General features: G+C 40.3%; 1 protein-coding gene across 1 annotated transcript in view; it reads left to right on the top strand.

Annotated features, from left to right (window-relative positions):
- Positions 1-4,554, top strand: part of LOC145408500 (uncharacterized) — a 115,802-nt gene extending 111,248 nt beyond the window's left edge. Inside the window, exons 9-10 of the mRNA XM_080279231.1 lie at positions 3,942-4,135; positions 4,392-4,554. Coding sequence (XP_080135357.1) covers positions 3,942-4,135; positions 4,392-4,554 — 357 coding nt within the window. The remainder of the gene's footprint in view (positions 1-3,941; positions 4,136-4,391) is intronic.
- The last annotated feature ends 22,019 nt before the right edge of the window (positions 4,555-26,573 follow it).

Genomic DNA, 26,573 nt, shown 5'->3' with positions numbered 1-26,573 from the left:
CGGCTTTATTCTTCACCAACATACGCGGCCTTACACAAATTTAAACTCAGTTCATTTTCTCCTTCAATCCATACCCCCTTTGGCCCTTTTCCTCACAGAACCACAAATCTCACCCTCTACTGATTTATCCCCATTTTGTTTTCCCAGTTACCATCTCCTCACAAACTTCCATAACAAGGGTGGCACCTGTTGTTATATCAAATCCCAATATGCAGTTGACAATTATAAACTTCACTTCATCCTGTTTTGATTACTCAATGTATAAACTAAATTGTCAAAATATTACCAAATATATCTGTGTAGTCTATCGCTCCCCCAGTGCTACTTCAGAACCCAGTGTATTTGATTCCATATCCACACAGTTGAGTAACCTTAACCCTGCCCTTAGCACTGAAATTACCATTTTGGGTGATTTTAACATACATAATGTTGAGTGGTTATTGCATTCTGCCAGGACAGATGACTCTGGTCTAGAGTGCGAGCTGTTTGCAGAATCGTTTAATCTCACGCAGCTGGTAAAGCAACCAACCAGAATACCTGATAATTCCGACCATAATGCCCATCTCTTGGATTTATTCTTGACAAATAATCCAGATCAATACAGGATAGAGGTACTGTCACCACTTGGATCCTCTGACCACAATCTCATCAAAGCCTCATTATTAACCCCCCCATACCTCCTTGTTCTGAACCTGTCGGGTGACCCGTTGGCAATTTGATAGGGCAAACTGGGATGGATTTAGAAATTATCTTGCTGACATTCCATGGCAGTCTTTCTTCTCTAGTGATCCCAGTTCTACCGAGTCCCACATTTGCGACTTAATACTAGCTGGTATGGATTTATTCATACCAAGTCAAGAGTTCACTAGAAGATCGAACTCACCAAAATGATTTGATGGCAATTGTGCCAGAGCAACAGCCCAAAAGTCATTAGCATATAACTCATACTTAAATCAAAAACATCTGAATCACTCTCTCAATTTAAAATTGCTAAAAATCATGCAAAAGATATAATAAATCTAGCTAAATCAAACTTTCTTCACAAGCAAGCATCGAAACTACTTAACAACCCTAGTGACAATAGATTTTTCTGGTCAACTCTTAATTCTTTGAATAATAACTTTAACAAATCATCATCCATTCCCCCACTGAAATCTTCAGATGGCAACATTACAAATGACACACGTGCAAAAGCAGATATTTTTGTCAGTACATTTGCCAGAAATTCTGCCATGGACGATGCCAGCCAGAACGTCCCAGTACTACAACTTGACTCTCCCGAAATTGCTCCACTTAAAATACAGACATGATACGTAAAATCCATCCTAGACAATTTACCCACCAACAAAGCTCCAGGCCCAGATGGAATTCCGCCAATTGTTTTGAAAAAGTGTTCCCCTGAACTTGCCTCTGTTCTAGCTAACTTATTCAGACTATGCATACGTACTTCTTCATTCCCAGATTCAAGGAAAGAAGCCAATATCCACCCAATTCCGAAGAAAGGAAGTTCCTTTGACCCCTCTGATTACTGACCAATAGCAATCACATCTTCTTTTTGTAAGGTATTTGAAACTTTAATTAAAAAGCACATTGTTAAACATCTTGAATCCAACAACTTAATTAGTGATAGACAATATGGTTTCTGCCACGAAAGATCCATCATTGACATACTCAATCTCCTAATTCATACCATCCATCAATCAATCGACCTACATGGAGAAACTCATGCAGTAGCCCTTGATATATCTAAAGCTTTCGATAGAGTATGGCACCGTTCCCTGCTGTCCAAACTCCCATGCTATGGACTAACGTCTTTTGTTCCTTTGATCTCCTCATATCTCAGTGACAGGAAAATTAGCGTAAAAGTAGATGATGTATATTCCAATTTCCACTCAAGTAACGCCGGCGTGCCGCAGGGATCTATTCTGGCCCCAACCCTCTTCCTGGTTCATATTAATGATCTCTTATCTGTCACCCACAATCCCATCCACTCATATGCAGATGACTCAACACTACATAGTTCATTCACACTCAGACACCCATTTACAAAGTCTAATATCTCTACCTCTCAACTCAGTACAGCCATCTCCATAAATCAAGACCTATCTACGATCAGTGAATGGGGACAAAACAACGTTGTCTCATTTAATACTAGTAAAACTAAATATATACAATTTACTAATAGACAGATATTGCCAGATTCGTATATTACCTTCAGTACTACTAATATTCCCATCTCCAAAAGTATTGAAATTCTCGGCGTCTCACTTAACAATGCCCTCAACTGGACCTTTCATGTTAGGTCACTTGCATAAGCTGCCTCAAAGAAACTTGGATTATTGTACAGAGTCCATAACTTCTTCACTGACGAGCAGTTAGCTATAATTTATAAGAGTCATGTGCACTCCCAATTTGAATATTGCTCACCCTTGTGGAATGGTTGTGGAGAGGTTGCATTAAAACAACTAGACAAAATTCAGAACAAGGCTGGTAGAATTATTAACAACCCTGTCATTACAAATAAACTACCTCCCCTACAAGTAAGAAGGAATGTTGCCTCCCTTGCATTATTTTACAGATATTTTTTTGGCAAATGCTCGATGAAGTTGCATCCATGGTGCCACCTCTCCATGCCTTCCCTTGTACTACATGGGCATCTGGTAGTGCTCATGACTAGATTGTTACTCAGACATATTGCAGAACTTCTGCCTATCAGAATTCATTCATTCCCCATACTGCATCTCTTTGGAACTCGCATCCCCAGAGTTGTTTCCCTCCAAACTTCAACCTACAGCTGTTCAAGTCTAACCGTTACAGATATTTTATGAACAGAGGACACCAGTAATCTTGTGTATTGAGTATTTTTCTTTAATCATATGTTTCTCCTTCCTCTGTTCTGTTATTTAAAAAAAAAAAAACTTTTCTGAAGGATCAGCCTGCGTCCCATTGTGTATTTTAACTCCTTACCTTCCTCTGCTACTGAGCAAGTGATCATATTTGATCACTTAAATGGGTGCACAAAATGGCGCCCCCAAACCGCCGGTGTGTACCTACCACCCCATCGTCGGGCCTTAGCCAATCAGCAATGTTCAGATTGTGAGTCTGGCCATGACGTCAGAGCTGATGCTTGCTTATCATTGGTTGGAAGCGCCTCAAAGTTTAGTTACAGCCCAGACATGAAGGAAGCAACGTCTCAGCAAATTTTGTCCCGATGCCCACAACCCTAGCTCCTAACGTAATGTCGGTTAAGTTCATAATACCCTGATATTTTGCAGCTGAATAGATGTTGTATAACCTGATACAGGTGGCATTAACGTGGATCATATGGAACTTGATGAAATTTGTCCGTGAAAAAGTGTGTGAACATATATGATCACATGCCCGTTTACCGTAACACATTGGATTTTCCTAAATTACTACATATGATCACTTTGCCCAGTAAGGGGTATTATTTTGTGTTGATGATAAAGTTACATAAAAACATATATACCGGTAAGATTGATGATAGTGACCCAAACCAGCATGCCATATGGCCACAGCTTGGGTAGAGATGCTAGAATGTTCCACAGCCCAAAATGACCCATTTCTATTATTTTCTCATAAGTGCACAGTGAAATAAATGTGATTTTGGTAAGTTTTTTAGTGATTTCAAATATATTTTTGTTATTGTGAGGCATATACTATAGTTTTTCCGATATATGAGTACTATGGCATAAAGAAATACCACTTTTCATGGGGAACCTATGCCCATTTTTTTTTTTTTTTCAATTTTCATGATAACCCTATGTCCATTTTTTTTTTTTTCAGTTTTCATGGGGAACTTATGCCCAAATTTTTTTTAGAAATTCACTTCCCAAAGTTTGCTTGAATTCATTGTTCGTGGGGAACCCATGCTATTTTCTGAGTTCATGAATAAGTTTCTGAAGTCATTCTTTTTCCAGCTTTCCTGTGATATGTTCTACCAGAGGAACCACTCCCAGAAGACACTGACTGTGGTGCCGGCAGATGCCAACATCAGCGATGATGAGAACCTTGAAGAGGATGGCATCAGAGACCCTGACTATGTGACTGAGCCCCACAACTCAGATACCCAAGGTCCCAGCAGTGAGCCTCCCACAAAGAAGAGGTGTACCAGGCCAGTGTTCAAGGAGCTGGATGATGATGATGATGATGATGATGAGGGGGAGGATGTGGCTGAGGAGGAGGGGAAGGAGGAACTGCAACCACCAAGTAAGGGCAAGGGCAAAGGCAAAGGCAAGACAAAAAGCAAGAACACACTGCAGAGAAGGCTCACTACCTGGAAGAAGGTGGACATAAACAATTCCCCCCCTGCCTCCCTATCAGCACCAGCCACCTTTGTATATCCAGAGTCCTCATCAACACTTCAGCAGGTTCTTCAGCCCCCAGCTTATCAACCATATAACCTACCAGACTAACCTGTATGCCACTCAAAAGGATATTGCTACCTCCTTCACCACCGATGACGAGATCCTCAACTTCATAGCCATACTGCTCTACATGGGGATTGTGGAGTGTCCCTCCCTTGACGACTAATGGGCCATGGACACCAGAGTGCCTCAAATGGCTGACCTTATGTCCTCTAAATGCTTTTGACTTCTCTGGCGAACCCTGTACTTCAAAGACAACTCACAAATTGCCGGCATTATAGACCACTTCTACAAAGTACGACCCCTCTTCAGCCACCTCAGTGACGCCTTCTGGAGAGAACCTCAGACTCCAAAACAGTTCATCGACGAGGTGATGGTGGGATACAAGGGGAAGACTGCAGGGAATCTGAGGCAGTACATTAAGACTAAGCCGCATAAGTTTGGTTTCAAGCTGTTCTGCAGAGTGTCAGAGGATGGGTTCATCCATGATTTGATACTCTACCAGAGAGGGACAATACTCTAGGCCCACGGCATCCCCCTCACCCCAGAGCAGGAAACACTCAGAGCCACAAGCCAGATAGTCTCCATCCTTGCCAGCACCATGTGCTACTTTACCAACACTGGAATCTATGCAGATAACTTTTTCACGAGCCTTGATATTGTGCGGTACCTCCAAACCAAAGACTTCAGGTACACAGGCACGGCCAGGGAGCACAGGATTGGAAAAGCTCCATGGAAGTCAGTCAAGGAGCATGAGAAACAAACTGTACCGCAGGGTTCTACGACTACCTGACCACCGATGATGGCATCCTGGCTCTTCGGTGGAGAGACAATAAGGTGATTACTGTCCTGTCCACTGACCTAGGGGCATATCCTGTCTCCAAGTGCGTGCGGTACTCAAGGGTCACAAAGAAAAAGGAAGAGGTCGATTGCCCCAATGTCATCAAGTACTACAACGCCAACATGGGGGGCATCAACAAAAGTGATAGTCTGGTACACCTCTACCATACGAGTAGCCCGATGAAATCAAAGAGGTGGTACATGAGGCTCTTTGCCTACTGCCTCTCCGTTACCAACCACTGGCTATGCTACAGGCGTGATTGTAAGGCTTTAGGTGAGACAATTGGCCTTTGTCTGAAGGAATTCCAGGTGAAGTTATTCCACTTTGCCAGGAACCGGAAACCAGTGATTCCTCGGTGGCCAAGGAGCTTGACTACATCTCCCAGAACCAGCACCAGCCCCGCCACTTGTGAGCTCCCCAGGCCTGTCCAAGGTCACTGCAGCAAAGCCCCAGATGCCTCATTGTGGTTCGACAGTACACTCATGCATGTCCCCCTCTACATGACCTGGCAGACGTGTAAGCACTGCAGCAGGGCAGGAAGGGGCACATAATCAGGTCCAACTTTGTCTGCCAGGTCTGCAAAGTCCATTTGTGCCTGAATACTGAGAGGAACTGCTTCCAGGAGTACCATATGCCTGTAGCATAGTTGGGGAACCAGACAATAACCAGAAATGTGAGGTTATCTTGGGGAATCTTGGTTCTGAAAAGTACCTGAGGTAAAATGTTCGTAAAAAATCTATTTTCAAACTTAACTTATAAGGTTTATTTTGTAATAATACAATGATAAAGTTGTTATTCTGTGTATTTTTTACCTTTATATTTACATATCAAATACTGCATAATTTGGATATTTTTTAACCTAGACCGGCAAGTGACCATGTATGATCACTTCCTCAATTGTGATTTGCAACTTTAGAATAAAAATTTTTGAAAATTTTTCAAAAGTAAAATTACCATAGAATTGGGTCTACTTTTATAGTCTAGGGGAAAAAATTGAATTTCTCAATATTTCTGTGAGTGCCCGTAAGTGATGCTACATACTTCTTACCCGCCTGCACTCACCTCACACACATACACACACACACACACACACACACACACATATCTATCTATCTATCTATATATATATATATATATATATATATATATATATATATATATATATATATATATATATATATTCACTAACACGCTCACATCTGGCAAAAACACTTTAGTAGGCTCAAAGACTCAAAGAATAAAACCAGCTTCAGTACATTAAGCATCAAACACCTCAGAACGTTCAGTACAAGACACCATACCGAACACAATCCCAAATGCAGAGAGATTAAATTTCCAAGTATAAATTCCACTCGACATAAATTGATTATAAACACCATCGCCAAGCACGCAGGAACACTCCCACACAAACCCAAAGTGACTGTAAGAAGATAATTTGTATCTGTTGTTATTCCACCTTAGTCTCCATGTTATCAGAATTGTACAGAGAGAAGTAGCATAGTTTGCTCTCACTTGAGTTCTTAAACCACCTACCAAAGTCATAACAACACCATTAATCCACAAAATCGTCTACACCCATTTTTATAATAGTGACACAAGTAAACAGTTTGAACTTTTTGCTATTTATTTTATCAGTATACCGTACTCCTACAGCTCTTCTGTGTACTTCCTTTCTTTCGTTCCTTACTTTAAGTCTGGAGTCTTAGGTACGCCAGGTGGTAGGATGAGAGGTGGTTATTAGGAGGTTTGGTCCTCACCCACACCACCATCAACAGGTAACTATATTCTAGCAAGAGTAAGAAGGCGACAGTGAGAGGCTTCATCACAGGGGAACTTGATGAGATTGTCTTTTTTTTTTTTTTTGCACTCTAGCAGACAGTGTTTGTGTGCGGGATGGGTATTTTGCGAGACTGAGAGATTTCGTTACTTAATGCAGACTCTAGTTGACAGTGAAAGGGTGTGTTATTATTTGACAATAGAGGATTCTCAGAGGAACTTAAGAGATTGTCACTACTTGCAGCCTCTAACTGACAAACTCAGTGAATTGGTGATTATTTTGCAAGTGAGAGGATTCGTGAGAGAAATTTCACTCATTGCCGCCTCTAGTAAACAGTGTCAGTGATTAGGAGTAAAGAACAATGTACAGAGAAGCATTGTCGCTAATATACTTTACTGTTGTGCGGTACTCCCACAGAAATTACCCAATTTAACTCTTATCATGGCAGCATTGGATAAACAAAAATTCACTTTAACTTCTTTCATGACAACACCAGATACTTGACCATTTTTCATCACAGAATGTGAACAAAGTAAGTTTTGTATTTCATATGGCTAATGAGAAGGTATAATGTAAACACAAAGTACTGGTTATCTACTGAACATATGTTGTACTCAGTTATTTCACCAGGAGCAGAGAGTGAAGTTATACTTTTAGTCAATACCTTTTGCCGATATTTCCGATGGTATATGCAGCTCATCACATCTGCTTAGGCTAACCAGAAAAGATGCAACTACTAATCTTAACTGAAGTCGTCTGGCGGTTGGAGGAACAAAACAATGGCGATCTCCCTTCTGAATGAATTAAGTGACGATATGAACCAAATACATGTTCTTCAGCTAACCAATGCAATGAATTTTACTTCCTTTGCAGTTATTATGATAATGCATAACTTTACTGCCATTCGAAATAGAAACAAATTGTAATGGTGAATTAAGTGGAATATCGAAGTACTTGAGATGAGACTACTGATACAGATTTTCTTTCTTTCTCTTTGTCTGCATTTCCTCTGTACATTTTTCTTCCTTTTCTGGCTACATTCTTCTTCCTTTGTATCAATCCTGTACCAGTCTTAACTAAGTTCTCTCTTATTAAAAATTAGCTAGCTCTTATCTATAGCAACTGTTACTCAACCTACATGCCACACATTAACGATTATATCAACAATGAACCATTAAGATATAAAACTCTATGCAAAAATCGCTAGCAACCAAGATCGCACCGATATTTAGTAAGCCATGTGTAACTAATACTACGCCTCACAAAGCTAAAAGTACATGAACCATACGTATGAAATACAACTCTCACGACCACAACAGATCAAAGATATAGTGTCTGTGCATAATTTAACTGATGTTAACCTCTTTGGTTGGACGATGTATTGCTTCTTTCATTCTTGCTACCTTTAGGGGAATTTACTCAGCTTAGATAAGAAATTTCAAAATATGAAGGTTAGATTATAGCGTCTACTAGATCCTTCATTACTAGGGTGCCCTCCTAAGCTGAACAGAATCGACTAGACGTGGTAAGAATAAACCAGTACGTCACCTGATCAGGCTAAAGGGGTTTAGATATACAGCGTATAGTTCGCTAGAGAGAAGAGAGAATTTTAGGGGGGGGGGGGCGACTGGCCTTTCTCAAAGCAGCCAGCCCTGGAGACGCCCCCTGTCAAAGGACGTTCCCCTGCCGCCACACCTAGCTAGAGAACCTTGTCAATCTACCATCAGTGCTTGCGACCGGAGGCCCTTAGTCGCACTGTGGCCGGGCAACAGTTATAGAAGAAACATTTCAAATAAAGTATAAACACAAAATATCTTCCAAAAATGAAGCAAAATGGATTGGAATTGTGTTGGCGACTGCACCACATTTTGCGATCTAGTGCCTTACGGTCTAGGCACTGACGGGGTCAACACGTGCCCTGATCAGGGGCCCAGAGCCTTGGGTGCCCGTTCATAAAGGTTAAATTAAAGTCGGCAATGATATAAACCATAATTGCCTCTTAATTACGAATCATTCTGAAACTAATTGAAGCGGTTCCCACGGCTCTGAGTTACTAATCACATCACGTTAGAAGCCGAAGGACTAAGAAGGTAAGTGGTGCCTGAAACGATATAATATTCTGTGTGTGTTTATTTTGTATTACCTTTTCGCTCACTATTTTTATTTCCTCATAAACAAAAAGCCCTGGCTGCTACATATTGGTTTATATACACCTGAACGAGCCTCTGCTGACAAGTTTTCCAGCAGGTTTTTAACGAAGAACCTCCCACATTTAACTACTTCCTCTATGCATCTGTGTGTGTGCGTGCGTGTGTGTTTGTTCTTCCACTGCAGGTGGTGTTGATGGATGTGGACCCCGATGGTTCAGGGGTACAAAGGTAAAAACATTAAAAACCCACCTGGCTGTGAGTTATACGTGTCTTCATTTGTTTTGTCTCAAAGTTAAATATAAAAAAAAAAATTTCTTACTATTAATGATGAGTCTTGAATTTCACACAGATAAACTCTTGTTGCTATTATTCCTTGCCCAAGAAAGTACTTTCACTTTTCAACTAATGTGAATTTCAATATCAACTTAGGGAGTAATAGCACAGAGTTCATTTAAATTGGATTATCTTCTTTTTCACCTTTATTGCAATAATAATAAATGTTCATAACTGATCATTGCAAATAACATTAGGGGTACATTTAATTCGAATTAAGATCTTTCTAGCTTTTCCACCTTCACTCCAGTCATCATGGTTGGTCATAACTATTTCACATAATATCACCATAGACCAAGCAGTAACAACGTCCCAGCTCTTATCAGTAATCAGACCAAACTATAACCCTTTGTCACTAAACCCCCTCAGCCAAAGCATGTATTTCTCCAATTTTTCTTGCTACTTCTCAGATAATTTTATTGAGCTTTGGGGGGACACAAAATTGAGAAGATTAAAAGATATCGTTTCCAATCCCTTCACTGTCAGAGGTATTCTCCAGGGTTAAAAAAAAAAAAAAAATTGTCTGGAGGTAGGAACAAAAAGTACAAGGTGTTCTTGGGGTGAAGGAATAATCACCAGCTCAAGCATCAGCAATATCTTCAATCAACAACGAGTCTCAGCATATCATTCACTCTTGCACAACAACCCTTGCTAAAAAAAAAAAAAATCTTTTGCCGATAATAATGCATTTCTCTCTTCAGTATCACAAGCAAAATCTTAACACTATCAGTCCGATGACCTCTTTTGTTAAGTGACTTCATAGTAATTATTTGCTGATGTTTTAGTTTGCTTATTACACTTTATTATTCTCTTGCATGTAACCTACTGTATACCTTTTCAGTGAAGAAGGACATCACGTGCAGAGAAGGGACTCAAGTTTATCTGACTTTTCGCCAAAAGTTTATTTATTTATTTTTATTTTTTCCAGGAATGGTCTGAATGAAGCTGCTCGGGGAAATGTCAGATAAATGGGGGCGCTTCATAGCTGTTAGTGTTATTCTCCATCTTTTTGAAAAAATTTTATTTTTATCAGTAACGTACACACTAACGTATTGTGCCAACTTCGTAGACTCACATGAAAATATTTTTAACTTTTTTTTTTTTTTCCCAAGGCCTGACAGTCAGAATTCGCGGATGACTGAATGCCTTCTCTAGTACCCCAGGACCCCTCCATGACAGCAGGGCGAGTGCTTTTCCAGATGGCACACTCATGGAATTTACTGTCTTCCTAAGAGTTTAGTGAACACATCGAGGCAAGACTCGAACCATCAGAGGCACGAATTAGCCCATTTAATCCCTTCAATCACATGACGCCCGGTACATTTTGTAAAGAGCAAAGGGAAAAGTGTGTGTGTGTGTGTGTGTGTGTGTGTGTGTGTGTGTGTGTGTGTGTATGTGTAAGAGCTGGTGTTATAGTTCACATCAGTTATCGCTGCCACGTCCTCACCACTTATTTCTCATCCAATTAGACAATCTCACTACGCATCTAACAAGGCAAAATATCTCGAGACGCTTTTCTCAGATTTTTTTTATGCCTTTGAAGTTAGTTTATAAACCAAAGCACGTAAAATGACGAGTGTGGTGTCATCAGAAGACGAGCATGAAACCACCAGCCACTACAACCATCCCACTAAAGGCACGTGTTGTGTTCGGTTATCAACAGTAAAAGTGCAGGACGAGTCTGATTCGAGTGTGTTTTCTAGCCTGTTATATAAGCACGAGGGAAGAAACGGATCTTCTGTTTGGTCAAAAAGGGGATAGTAGACCAGAAGTAGAGTTTGGGAAATGGCATTTACTTGCAAATGTTGAGCCTTAGTCAGTTTTATTAGTGTTCTATCAATCTATCTATTGCCAGACGCCTCAATCCCGTTTGGGGTGGCCACAAACAAATCGCCTCCAAGTCGCCCTGTCCCCCGCCATTTCACTGCCCTGCTCCCAACTCACACACCCCTCTCTCATATACCTCTCCACCCCATCCCTCCATCTCATCCTCGGCCTCCCCCTTCCTCTTACCCCCTCCACCTCACTCACATACACTCTCTTCGTCAGTCTTTCACCCTCCATCCTCTCCACATGGCCAAACCACCTCAGTGTGTTCCTCATAACGCTTCCTATCACATCCACATCCACACCACAACGCTCCTTTATATCCTCATTCGTCAGCCTGTCTCTCCATGTGACTCCACAGGCTCCTCTTAAATAACTCATTTCCACTGCTCTCACTCTTGACTTGTGTCCTTCCAACAACGTCCACGCTTCACTTCCGTACGTTAGAGTTGGTATCACAATACTGTCATGTAGTAACTTTTTCACTTCCATGATCACTTCCCTGTTTCTTATCACTGCTTTCAAAGAACGAGCAACCTTTCTTTCCTGCTGTACCCTTTCACGCACTTCACCCTCCAAACCTCCATCCTTACTCATCACACTACCCAAGTACTTAAACGTACTCACATGAGTTATTAGTATTGCCGCCAAATTATTTAGCATAGGATAGCTCCTTTTTGCGAAATGGTTAATGATATATGAAATCCTGACCATTCATATAGTCTCGTCTAAGCTGAAGAAAATGGTTTGGAGGTAACGCGAATATGTTGATGGACACATGAAGGGGTTAAGCCCTTGGTGTGATTCGCTGGCCTTATATAAGCTTCAGACAGAACAGGGAAAATACTTGATTGTCTGGAAACGTTGAGAACAATTATCTGCTCCATAAAATGCTATTAATTCGTTTATTGTTTCGAGACATCCTCAAACATCTACCAGTTTTTATTTGAAAAAAAAAAAAAAAAAAAAAAAAGCTTTCAACGAAATTGTAAATATACTGCAAAAATAGGCTACAAAATATATAGGCTATTTAGCTGGAAGACACCACTAATGCCATATCGCCATATTTGAATGCGATACCTCTCACGTATCATTAGTATTTGTGCCCAAGTGTCAGGTGACATGTGAGAACTGCCAAGCGATCAGCCTTGTGTGTGTGTGTGTGTGTGTGTCTGATAATAGAAGCTGTCTGAGGTTCTACTTTTTGGCCATACTATTACTGTTTCTAGACTCAACCTACCCCATCCATTTCTCTGGTGGGAAACTGGTTCTAGGTAGTGATGACTGTGTTGGTGTTGATGATAATGATGATGATAATGATGATGATGCCACGGACTAACATACGATAACCTTACAGCAAGGACGTTCGCCTTCCGGTCCAACTGCAAAGAGCCATGACAGCAGAAGCCGAGGCAGCCCGAGAGGCTAGAGCCAAGGTGATAGAGGCTGAAAGAGAACAGAGGGCATCCAGGGCACTGAAGGAAGCTGCCGAAGTCATCAACGAGTCTCCTGCAGCCCTTCAGGTAAGACATAGCCCTTCAGGTAAGACATCACTAACACACACATCACCACATCATCACCTTTGCCAACACACTGCATTACATCATTACCTTTGCCAACACACTTCATTGCAGCGTCATATTTGGCAACACATTTCATCACTCAGTCTTCTTACTGGCACACTCTACTCTGCACACACTCATAAAACACCATCACCCCTGCCAACAAACACTTCATCATCCGTTCATCTTACTAACACACTTTACTCTGCACGGTACACCAACACGCACTACACCTTAGCATAACCTTTCCCAACACACTGTACTGTACACACACTTGACCGAGCTTCGCCTCTCAGGTAAGACAGACAGACAGACGGACAGACAGACAGACAGACAGACAGACACACACACACACACACACACACACACACACACACACACACACACACACACACACACACACACACATTAAGACAGACAGACAGACAGACAGACACACACACACACACACACACACACACACACACACACACACACACACACACACACACACACACACATTCATGCTGGCTTTGGGGACTCTGTAGCACCTATTCCTTACAGGGTTACGTATGCCAGGTTCATTTTTTCTTGTGTGTTTTTTTTTTATACAAACCATGTCGCTATTACAACAATACAGGGCCGCTCGAGAGATTTTGAGAAACATTAGTAGGCTATTGTGTGACTCATTATCGGTTCAGTTCTCAAGGATAGTTTAAGGTACAGTTACTGACGACCTTAAGTGTTGATCATGAAGTGATTACAGTACTTTCACCTTAACCTGGCCCAGATTTTGATCCTTTTGCAACGAATTTCACATAACTCAGTTGGCAGAAAAAGACGAAGCTCAAGCTCTCTATCCTTTTCAAAGCACTTCCTCATAAATAACATCACAGTATGGTGTTAATCTCATTTTACAACGTAGCATTCAAAACGGAGAAATAGCAGTTGAAGGCTGTTAGAGTTAAAAAAGAAAAAAAAAAGTATACATGCGCCTGTAATGTCATCAGTAACTATCGCTCCTTAGTGGTTAAGAATTGGACCTAGGTCATTATAGCGTTTTCTTCAAAATTTTGAGCAAAGAAACCATCTGCGGTGTCCCCCATATCTCGCTAGAACTCACTTTATAAATAACATAAAAGAATAATAGGGTGCCATATGCAAGATCAAGATTACTTAAAATGAGGTGCATGGAAGCCGTCTAAGCCTGCAAGATTACAGCCCATCATGCGCGAGACGCTTGGGCTTGGAAACTGAAATTGTCCCACATTATACCAGTCCTGTCAGTATTATGGCTTCATTTTTTCTCTGTTAATCCCTTCATAGTGTGGTCTTTTGCATTACATACTTGCTATCTCTAGACGAAATAGCCTTCACCAAACACTTTAGGAACAGGAAGATCTCGGAAACCGAATAAAATCGTCTGGAAGGAGCAAGAATAAACGAAAATAATGTACAGCGGAGCTCACAATTCCCTGACCACTTATTGTGACACCAGACATTCCTGGATTTTTTGTTTTACTTTAGGAACAGAAAACTTTCATGAATGATTAATGTTTTATTTATTTATTTTTATTCGCTGTTTGGCTGACGCAGAATAATAATTTCCATTTACGGTAGTGTATAAAGAGAAACTATGTTTTAGCTGAAGGACGTTTACACAAACCAGTATTGGTACTGGTAAATTATTACAATTATATTCAAAGGAGAGTATTATAAGATTGTATCCTGTACATCGCGGTACTGGTTCCAGTAAAATCGAAACGAAGGGTTATCCAAATAGCTGGAAGTATTCTATCAGGGTTAGTTACAACGCATCAGAGCATCCACTTAACCGAATAAAAATATAAACAAGAAATATTTGCTTTATTACGTCGTTTGGTATTAATTCCATGCTAAATGCAAGTCTCGTGTATAAGGAGTTACCAGGCATCTTGTAGAAAACTTTTTCTCGCTTCCCTGTAATTATTTAGTGACCACCGCCAAGAGAGAGAAGCATTATAGAAGACATCAAGCTGTTTGTGCTTAGTGGGTTAGGGAGTCTGATCGCCTCGCCTGCACGATTCAAAGAGTGCCTCTCACACATCTTTCTTCTCTCCCTGTCTCCTTGTGTCTATCTATCTAGCTAGCTACCTAGCTAGCTGTGTGTGTGTGTGTGTGTGTGTGTGTGTGTGTGTGTGTGTGTGTGTGTGTGTGTGTTATATCGTAAAGGTTCGTTGAAACGTCGAGAACGACGCGTAGACAGACAAAGCGGTTAACTAAAAGTAGCTGAACACTTCCTGGGTTTTATTCCTTCAAGGCACAGCTAAGGTACACCTGCAAACCACTGTGACTTTCCTCTTTCACGAAGCCTCCATTGTCTCCCACTTACTGCCTGTTCACTGACGCACTGACTCTGACTGACCCCTCCATCCTTCACCGATTGGCTCTCACTATCTAACTCAGCGTCACTGATTTTCACTCTCCGTCCACCACTGACTCACCGACTGCCTCACTGTTCACTGACTGTCCATGACTGACTTTTGAACTCTCACTAAACTGCAACTCCCACGCACTAAGTCACTCACTCTGACTAAAGCTGAACTCAACACTGGCCGGTTGTTTCACACTCACTCACTCCGTCTGTTACTCTCTAGACAACTCAATCGAACTGTTTGCCACAATGACAGCAAGTCAGGCAGGCCCCTTAATATGCCCCCAAAATACTCTACAGCTTAGCAGATAATTCACATTTTCTCACTCAATAATGCACTTAAATTAACAACACAATGACAGTAATGACTGGAACTACTTCCTAATATGATAGAGAAGGTAAACAAAACAGCCATGCCGCAATCTTCAGATATAAAACGTTAACCCAATGCTATGGCATAACAATTTTTAGATGTTCCCCACATCTCCAAATACAAAACACTAACCTAACCCTATGGCTCAACACTTAATTTCTAAAAGGATTCTCACGTCTTCAGATATTAACCACTGACTTATTCCTACTAGCATTATATATATATATATATATATATATATATATATATATATATATATATATATGGTGTGTGTGTGTGTGTGTGTGTGTGTGTGTGTGTGTGTGTGTGTGTGCGATACGTCAGATAAGGAAACTTCAGTCTCGACTAAATTATTATTACTTTCAACAGATGCATGGATTGTGTATTTAAAGATTTACTCGGCTTTAACTGAGATCCAGTTCAAATTAATGGAAACGTAAGATACTGAAGTATTCAAGGCATGGTGGTAATAATGTAAACAATTGGTGCTTCTCCAACCAGTCTTTGTTTATCCCTTTGTTGGCTACTCGCATTTATGCTGCCATCCTTTACTACGCTAACATTATATAATGCCACAGCGTAGGCGAGGATTTATAATTCAAGTATCTGCAGAGGATGAATTCAGTAGTGAAAAAACATACCAAAAGAGAGTAATGCAATTATATCATGTTTATTTTTGTATCTGAATCTTTTGATGCATTAGTGTTTAATTTTGTAAGTACGAGGCTTCAAACTACATGGATAATTGTCTCTTCATTTCGACATCATTGCAACTAGTATAACGATGGTACAGGATTCAAGATTATCTGTTCTACTTTCTGTAAAGTTGCAAATTTTACCAACACCAATAAGGGTTTTGTGTAAATCACAGTCAGCTAAAAATATGGTTTCTGGTTATGTTAATGGAAACTTATTATACTGGGTCCGGTCAGCCCATCGGCGATCACTGTACAACATACGACGTTCTCATGTAAAGAATTCTACTACCTGCTACAGAGACCAAAGTTCAGGAATGCCAAATACCTCTAGAAGCGTTCAGGAAAACACAAATTCTATACTGTCCATGGATTGAAGGAGTTTTTGTTTATTTATTTATTTTTTTAAGCAATAGTTTCCATCGCAACAAAATGTGGTAAAAAGTAATGGCGTATGTAGAAAATCTGTGTTGATCAAGATACTTCTACAACGTGAAAATAATCATCTTGTAATAAACTTTACACGGCTTTCTGTTTCTGCCAGCTGTTTCATCTCTGTCGACAGAAAAGCCATCTACTCAACCACTTCATTCTGATGCCCTGTTCTATATTTTTGTACTGCTCTCGATTAATGACCTCATCCACCTTTGGAGAGGCTCTTCGAATTGGACGGGTTAGTTACAGTCTTCACTGACCTCTTCACAACTAAAAGTCCGTCCTAAGTTCAGTCAAGTCGTTTGTGGAGGGAAAAATATCAAAATATAGGACTTAAGGGGTTAGCTCACTTACGTCTTCCGTTCACTTGAGCCCTCTGCATAACTTAGAAATATAAACATGAGCAACTGACACTGAGCATACAGTATGCACATGACACAGATAAATGTTTCTCATACTTTTTACATGCAAATTTGGCATAATAAAGAGGGAAGACCATCGCCCGAGCCATAAAAACCCTAACTACATGATCAGATGTTACAAGAAAACACAAATAACAATTTCATCTCTATATTGTTATTATTACAGATTGATCAAATAATGCTCTGGCTGTTCTGTACAAATCACAACACATACAAAGTACATTGCCGTTTTTCTGTTCATTATCTATCAGTATACATAAGTATACAATACCATTATGCCAGCTATTCATGCTTTACACTGACTGAAAGGTGTGTGTGTCATCCATTAATATTAAAATAATTTTGCATAGAACTGCACTGCTGTGCTAATTTATAGCAACTTGATATGATAAACACTGGGTATATGTGTCATTCAATTGCTTCAGAAAGTATGGCGCATAAAATTAATTCATATCTAACAGTGTTCCATACATGTTTCTGTGGATGATCGATTTATGTCAGCTGTGTATTGTTCAAGATTACAATATTCTATCATAGAATGGAGTGCATGATAGCAGTGTGGTTTCATGATTAATCATTTGTTTGTTTATGTCAGAGTAAAAGAAGTTAGTCCTGGGAATACATACAAAATACTGTCCTTTTATCCATGTCTGTGTATGGCTCGTGTCTGGTCTTGTGGCGTTCACAGTAATGTTAATAATCAGCTCTTGACCTGAGCTGCCATCATTCTTGCAGATATGAAGTATATGCTATTAAATATTGTTATGTCTTGCATCGCTTGTTTTAACGTTTTTGAAGCACAACACCAAAGTTCCAGGCTAAGATAAACCCTTAAAACAATTCACTGTAAACTTAATGCCGATATTACAAAAAGAGTCGCAGCAAATGCAGTTAACTATATGCGCTGAGACTAAAAGTAGGATTGAAAAAGTACTCCAGTCATACCAAGTAACATAAGCCACAAGTTTCCTTAAAATTACTGGAGGTTAAAAAGTATATCACTAGGGTAAACTGATGCTGAACATTTTGAAGCTTCCATGACAGCAATATTGTGTTGTCGGTACTGCAGTAGTTTCAAATACTTGCGTCTTTATGGTTAGTACACTTTCAAGGCGACCAACTATTTTTTTAATTGTCATACATAAACCATTACCACCACTGAATTTGCAACATTTATTCAGTACACACTTTCATTTATCAATAAGTTTTAATAACAGTTGTACAGAGAACTACAACATCAGCCGTTTCAAGAACGTTCTGCTTAGTGCAACCATTAACTCTGGTAAAACAGTTAGTAGCTTACAGTCCTATTCTCTGATGTTCTTCATAAGGTTTTCATTCTCCTTAGCTTACTCTGAAGTTCACAGAGATTAGTGAACACTGCAAGTTTCATCACAATACCTCTATTCTATCTGTTATCTTGAGGGTCACATTCCACTATATTGATGCTCATGTAAAATAATCCAGTAACCCATAATTTAAAATTGCAAGGATTTAGAAAGTGTACGTTCCCTCTGTCCCTTTATCCACCATTAGTGCGTATTAGAGACCCTGCAATATATGGCTGTACACCTCTGACTCTTTGGCTCTAGATGAATGTGACTGGCTGAGAGTTTCCCTTTGTATTTGAACGCAAGTCGGGTGCACGTAGAGTGAAAATGGCCGTTCTGTCCAACCTCCTATACTGCAGGGCCTCTAGTGTGTATGGATCTATCTATCTATCTATCTATTGCCAGACGCCTCAATCCCGTTTGGGGTGGCCACAAACAAATCGCCTCCAAGTCGCCCTGTCCTCCGCCATTTCACTGCCCTGCTCCCAACTCACCCCCCCCCTCTCTCATATACCTCTCCACCCCATCCCTCCATCTCATCCTCGGCCTCCCCCTTCCTCTTCCCCCCTCCACCTCACTCACATACACTCTCTTCGTCAGTCTTTCACCCTCCATCCTCTCCACATGGCCAAACCACCTCAGTGTGTTCCTCATAACGCTTCCTATCACATCCACATCCACACCACAACGCTCCTTTATATCCTCATTCGTCAGCCTGTCTCTCCACGTGACTCCACAGGCTCCTCTTAAATAACTCATTTCCACTGCTCTCACTCTTGACTTGTGTTCTTCCAACAATGTCCAAGCTTCACTTCCGTACGTTAGAGTTGGTATCACAATACTGTCATGTAGTATCTTTTTCACTTTCATGCTCACTTCCCTGTTTCTTATCACTGCTTTCAAGGAACCAGCAACCTTTCTTCCCTGCTGTACCCTTTCAAGCACTTCACCCTCCAAACCTCCATCCTTACTCATCACACTACCCAAATACTTAAACGTACTCACATTTTCCAATTCCTCACCATCTAACCTCGCTGTACATTCACTAACTTCTCCTCTCTCAAAGATCATCACTTTACTCTTCCCTACATTCACCTTTAGGTTCCGTTTCTTACACACTCTCTCAAACTCATCCACCAAGCCTTGCAGCTCCCCTTTGTCTTCACTCAACAACACAGTATCATCTGCAAACAACAGTACAGGGAGTTTCCAAACACTATCCTCTCTCACCAGGGCCACTCCAACATCCACTACCCTACCTTGTACCTCTTTTATTACCCCATCCATGTACAGATTGAACAACCATGGAGACATGACACATCCCTGTTTCAAACCAACTTTCAAAGAGAAAAATTCACTTAGTTCACCATCCACACGCACTGCAGCCTTCGCACCATCGTACATACTCTTCACAGCATTCAGCAACTTCCCATCTACTCCATATATTCTTAACACTTTCCACAATCCTTGTCTATCCACCCTGTCATATGCTTTCTCCAAATCCATGAAAGCCGCATACAACTTCTTTCCCTTCTCTAGAAACTTTTCCACTAAAGATCTAAGAATGAATATCTGATCTACACAACCTCTTCCCTTCCTAAAGCCTCCCTGTTCTTCTCCAACTAATTTCTCTGTTCTTTCTCTAACTCTGTCTATAAGTATCCTACCATAAACTTTTCCTATTATACTAAGAAGACAAATGCCCCTATGATTACCACACACTTCTTTTTCCCCTTTTCCTTTGTACAAGGGAATAATTATACCTGACTTCCAATCCTCCGGGACTCTACCTTCCTCCCAGGCCAATCTGCACATCTTCCACATCCATTTTACTACTCTCTCCCCCATGCTTCAGCATTTCACCACACACTCCATCAATTCCTGGGGCTTTCCCCGATTTAACTCATGAACTCATGAACTCAAAAGGCAGCATAGCGCCCGTAGTTGTCTGTGTAGCCGTGTGTGTGCCTAGCTTTAGTGGACAAAAAGGTATATTTTGCAGTCCCACCAACTGCTCGACTTGCATTAGAATTATAGTGGTACATCATAAAAAGAATAAGTACATTTATTGATTATTCTACTAGCATATAGATATAGCTGTCACTTCACTATATCACTGTGACAATGCTTCATACTGAAGTAAATATGCTAATGGAATGTCTTACATTATTAGTTTGCAGTTATCCATGAATTGCACAATCCTGGCTTCCTCTACCTTTAGCTACTGATTCTAATCGAAGATAGTACCTCTTTCTCTCTCTTAGACAAACGGGAAGGGAAACCATATATTACAGTCCACCATTAGTAATTCTTGCTGCGGTAGGCTACCCAGCCTCCCAACTGCTGCTTACTTTAATGAGTTCTTTGTGCTAGATTATAGTGTCTATATTCTTATTTCTCTTAATACAGTAGGAATAGGGTCATCTTTGATCAGTGTCATAATTGACTTCTTCATGTAAATCCTTCCAGAATTATTTCCAGCCAGTTCTGTACAAAATCTTTTGCCACCACGATCATCATTTAATTGTCAAGCTGGTTAGCTGGGATAACCTTGAAATATATTTACAGGAACAGGTCTCCTAAACAAGATCCCTCTAATTTAATATTGTTACCTAAAGTAATTCATAAATAATGTGAAAAATTTTCTACATAATTTTTCCCTCTATGTCTCTGAACAGATTAATGCTTCGACTGCAGATACTTGTGGATAAATTATTGGGTGCTTTTTATTTTGTATCTGATCAGTGCATCGATGTGATATCCAGCAGTCACACCACTGTCAGACCGTCGCAGGAATAAATTAGGGCACAGTCTGGCTAACGGCTTGTGTACAAGTTGATCGTTTGAGTATTATTGAACCAAAATAACAGTGATCAATATATGAGATATATCAGATGCCAGTCTTCAGTAGCTTTGCTAAGAGCTGGCATAAAAGTTATGAAATGGTCAGTCTAAAAAACACTAATTACCATGAGAGATTTGAGTCGTCTGTTCTGTCATGTCTTTATTATTATTATTATTATTATTATTATTATTATTATTATTATTATTAATCATTGTTATTATTATTATTATTATTATTATTATTATTATTATTATTATTATGAGGCTGTGAGGTGCAAAGGGTAGGAAGGTCTTCAAGTTCTATGTTTATCAGTTATTTTATAGAATCGTTACTTCCCTAGAGTAGCACTTTATGGTATGTCTTAAGTGATATCATTATATTTAGGTCAGTACTACATTAATCTGATTAGTACAAACTAAACCATGCGATGTCCTACATAGAATTATTTTACTAATCACCGAATGAGTAAGGAGGAGGCACTGGTAGATCTTCATCACAGTAAATAATGCAGTTGCATCATACAGTAACTTGTAAGTGTCTGCAGCTATATTCTATGGCTATTCCCAAATAATCTTTGTCTTCTGACAAAGTTGCAGCTTCTTCACGCATCAGGAACCAGTGGCATGATAATCCAGCATCCAGTTTGTCCCATGGTGAAAATATTTCACCCCCATATGTCCCTTGTCCCTTGCTTCATTTTTTCTTGGAATAATATTTAATGAATATGAATATCTGAGTGGCCCACTTATAATCTCCCTGATGGATGCTATTAAACCCATGATTCTCACAGTGTACAAATTATTTTGGTGTCCTTGTGTGGATGAGTTATTAGTTGCACAATGCCATTTTACTAAGAAAAGCTCAAGAAGCACTCGCACAGAACAGTAACTTAGCACTTTTTAAAGAATAAAGCCATGACATTTTCAAATACTGCATGATCTGCCTCAGTCATCCTAGCTGTCGGATGTACAGTTTTTTCCAAGATAGTTAAAAGTGAGTGTCATGTATAGGGTATACCCCAGGTCATATCAGACTGATTGTGGATGTAAGGACTGATCACCTCGCTCTAGTTAGCTTTCACCTTAGGCACTTCTTTGAATGGCGTTTAATAAGAAGCAGCCTTCGGCATGTTAAAGAACACAGTAATGCAGTAGTAAGTCATCTACCATAAAGGGTTCTTTCTCAAGTCAGGCACAGAAGGCAGGATTATTGCCATTTTCCTTGTAACACATTAGCCACTATTACATTACTTATTTGTCATAGTCAACAATATAAAATATAGTATTTTAAGATAAGATTCTTTTTTCACCTGCACAAAATGAAACTATCTAATGCTAATCTCGAGTACTAAATGAAGCTGATGGCACACAGGTGAGGAGACAATGAGCATGAAACTGTTGATATACTAACAACCAAAAATCTGCTAATTTTCCTGACTTGTGGAAAAATATTTCAGGGGTGTTTCAGCTCTGCTAGATCCCTGGCAGTGTTTTACAGTGTCATAATTGTACTATGAGTGCTAACAAAATCACATGCCAAACGAATGTTATTCTGGAAATTAAAATTTTTCATTTCCACAAAAAAATTATCTTGTCATGTGAGTTTGTTAATTCTCATAGTTAGATAAAACTAAACCAGATATGCAGTACTTCCAGCCCTGTTAGATACTTAGACAAAACTAACCACGTATACAATACTTCCAGCTACGAAACTTGCAAACGCCCAGTCAAATATCGGCAGAGAAGAACTCCACCATCATATACCCTCTTCCAGTTGACTTAATCAACAATCTTGTTTCAAAGTAGGAAAGGTGGGTTGGAGCTAAATAAGGATACTACTTGTACTTTTATTTTATTGTTTAAACGCAGTTATTCAAAGTTTTGCAACCCCTTTAATATGCATATTTGCAACCTTGGACAAAGGTGAGGTGTGGCTATGGTACACGAATATTTAGCAAAATTGGTATCAGCGGACAGTAGCTCTTTGTGGCCTTCAGAACATTAAGTATAATCAGAATATTGTGGAACATTGCCAAACTGCTGTACAGCAAAGCCCTATCTTCTTACCAAGGTATTGATGGTACAAAGTAATGTATGTACACTGAATACCTAACAAACTTGTCGACCAAATTGTTAGAACTCAAAGTATTCTTTCAGACTCATGAACTGATGCGGCTACCTCTAGCCATTCCTCATTAAACTGAAGTAGTAACAAAGTAGTCCAATGATAATCATGCTCAGTATAAAAAATCAATACATTCGTACTCATTTTATTTCACACGGAAATTTGTATCTGTTCAAGAGCATTATATATACAATGGTATTTCAAAATCTTAGTTCTACTAATAGACCGTGCTTGCTTACAGCTCAGGAATCTGAGGCGGGCAGAGCAAGTCTGATGGAGTAACTTATACAGTACTATCTTACGGACAAACTCAGCCCTTTAGCCTATCCTCAGGCGCATTTAGTTAAGTGGAAGGCTTAAGTAAGCAAGCTTCAGTGTGACTGTTCACAGATGGCTGTTCAGTACTGATATTTTATAATTTGCAGTCACTTACGCAATTGCCTATATAGTTTTATATTATGCTACTTATTCATTTAATGTTTAGTGGTTATACATTTCACTTGTTGCTATCCGTTATGTTTTTACGGATTTTTTTTTTTTTTTTTTTTTTTACAATCTGCATGCTTAACCCCTACACCGCGGGCATGTTTACCAATGTTTTGCGTGTCCCGCGGGGTTATTCGGGCTCCGACAGACTCTCAAAAAATATTTGCCAAAAATCAGTTATTAGTCCTAGAAAAATAAAATTACATATGCTTATGGCACATACCTTCAGCTTTCTCCTGGAATGTTTGTTGAGCCTTCGTCGGTTACCGGAGGACTTGTGGAGACCTCTGAAATAGGGTAACGAAGTCTCCACTTTACACTTCCCGACAACCCGTAATATGATTACTACAGCCAGATATAAACACTATAAACACTATTCTATGATTTTCAAGTAGTTTGGGATCCATACTCCAAAAAAAAAAAAAACACTGTGAAAGCAATGGAAATTACGAGCGCGTCTGATCGTCGCACTTGCGCTAGTTCGCTCTTGGTACTCTGTCATTTATTATTCATAAAACCCCTCACACTTTATATTTCTATTACTATATCACACTTATATATATCTGGAGTCTTTCTCCATAAGTTTCCTTCAGTCGTATTAGTTTATTGTCATTGAAGTCATTCAATTTTTCATTCAGTATAATACGTAGAGAGCCACGGATTCACTTTCACTGTTATAACATAAATTATTTGTACTCATATTCTTATAGTACTAATTACTTACATTACTATTTACATTTTCTATTCTATTTTCAATATTTACCCTTCTATTTTACTTACACTATGTTATTCACTGTCACTTTCAGTAAGATAAAACCATAATACACTGTTCAATCATATGTACTGAACATCCATTGCTTTCACCTGCTATTTACACAATATTTACACATTATTTCCAAATCATTCTGCTTCCACACTTCCACTGTTAGAACTGCCTCTGGCTGTGGTAATCGAAGAAGCAGGTAACACAGAGGGGAACCTGGCACTCAGCGCACTGCCAAGAGGTGCGTTTGTGCTCAGGTGTGCGGCGGGTGGTATGTGCACATACCTGACACCTGCGAATCGCAGCCTTCCTTTTCCCTGTGGCAGGCATAAGCTCAAGTCTGTGCCGATCCATATACGCCCTCTGCTCAAGTCGGTGAGGGAAGTGTTACTGGATGGCGCCTTGGAGTTGCTGCTGTAACCCTACCATATCTTTCCAGCAGCTGCTGAACACAAGTCCTGGTGAACACCCTCAGGGAGAAGGACTTGGGTGGCTTGACCTTCATCTTGTACAGGATGAAGGCGTTCAGCATCGTCATATCTATGAGATGCAGAAAAACTTTCCTGTACCACCTAGTATTCTTCCTGAGGCAGTCGATCTCACCAATCATCATGTCGGACTTGTCCACTAGCCGCATCTTGATATTATAGTCCAACACAGCATCAGGTTTCATCACAGGTTCGCCTGTCCTACGGTCGACCTTCCCACTGTCTCTCATCTCCCCCTTATGTACGGTGGTGAGCATGTGCACGACTCTGTCATGCCACCGTATTGCCAGCATCCTCTCAGACTTGCGTAGGTGCACGTCTCCTTGCTGCGAGGTTCCTGCCTCTGGGAATTTGGGGAAGTGGCACGATTACTTTTCACAGTGCCGCAGGAGCCAATGCTGTGCTCAGAAAGGTATTTGGCAAGTTTCGGTGCTGTATAGTAGTTGTCTGTATACAGCACATGATTCCCACCAAAATACTTTTCTAGGAGCACTTTCACTACACAGCCTGAGAAGCCAAGGGGGGGTGTTTTATCCAGATCGACAGTGCTGACTGAATATATGACGAAGTCAAGGATGTACCCCGTCTTACAGTCGCACAGTACAAAGAACTTAATTCCAAAGCAATGGCGTTTGCTTGGAATGTACTGAACAAACCGAAGACGTCCTCTGAACAAAACCAAGGATTCGTCATGACAACCTTCTGAAAGGGGTGGAAGAATGACATAAACTTATCCTTCATTCTGCTCAGAATCTCCCGGATCTTCCAGAGTGGGTCGGTTTGGGAAGGTACATCGTTGTCGGCAAAGTGCAGGTTTCCCATGATGTTCCGGAAGTGATCTCTGGCCATGTACTTATTGAAGGTGGGTGAGGGTAGTAAGGGGTCCATGGACCAGTATTCTTCCAACTCATGCTTCTTGGAGTGTGGCATGAGAAGCATGAGGGCAAAGAACACATACAGCTCCTGCACTCCCAGCATGGACCACTTGGCTGCACCTGTACCACTTGGAGCACATTGTGATTCATACCTGTTGGTCTCATCACATATGTGCTGCATGACTTCGTCATCTAGGAAGGCCAAAAGGTAGTCGACACACTCAGCATTTCCGTCCATAGTGAAGGCAGGCTGAACTCCTGAGGAGCTCTCATCAAAAACTAAATTTTCTGGCACAAAATCTGACCCTCCCATCCACGCGAAGGAGTCCAGGATTCCCTGTCGTGGCGGTGTAGGGCGTGTGGTGGTGGTGGTGGTGGAGGTTGGCTGTGAGGCAGATTTATCTCGGTCAAGGTCATTCGCACTGACCCTAGGTTGCCGTACAGCACTAGCAGCCCTTACCCTACT

The sequence above is a fragment of the Coenobita brevimanus genome, chromosome 77 (assembly GCF_032717465.1).
Source record: "Coenobita brevimanus isolate Jiangsu-jjx chromosome 77, ASM3271746v2, whole genome shotgun sequence".
Lineage (NCBI taxonomy): Eukaryota > Metazoa > Arthropoda > Malacostraca > Decapoda > Coenobitidae > Coenobita > Coenobita brevimanus.
This window is presented reverse-complemented; position numbering and strand designations above follow the sequence as displayed.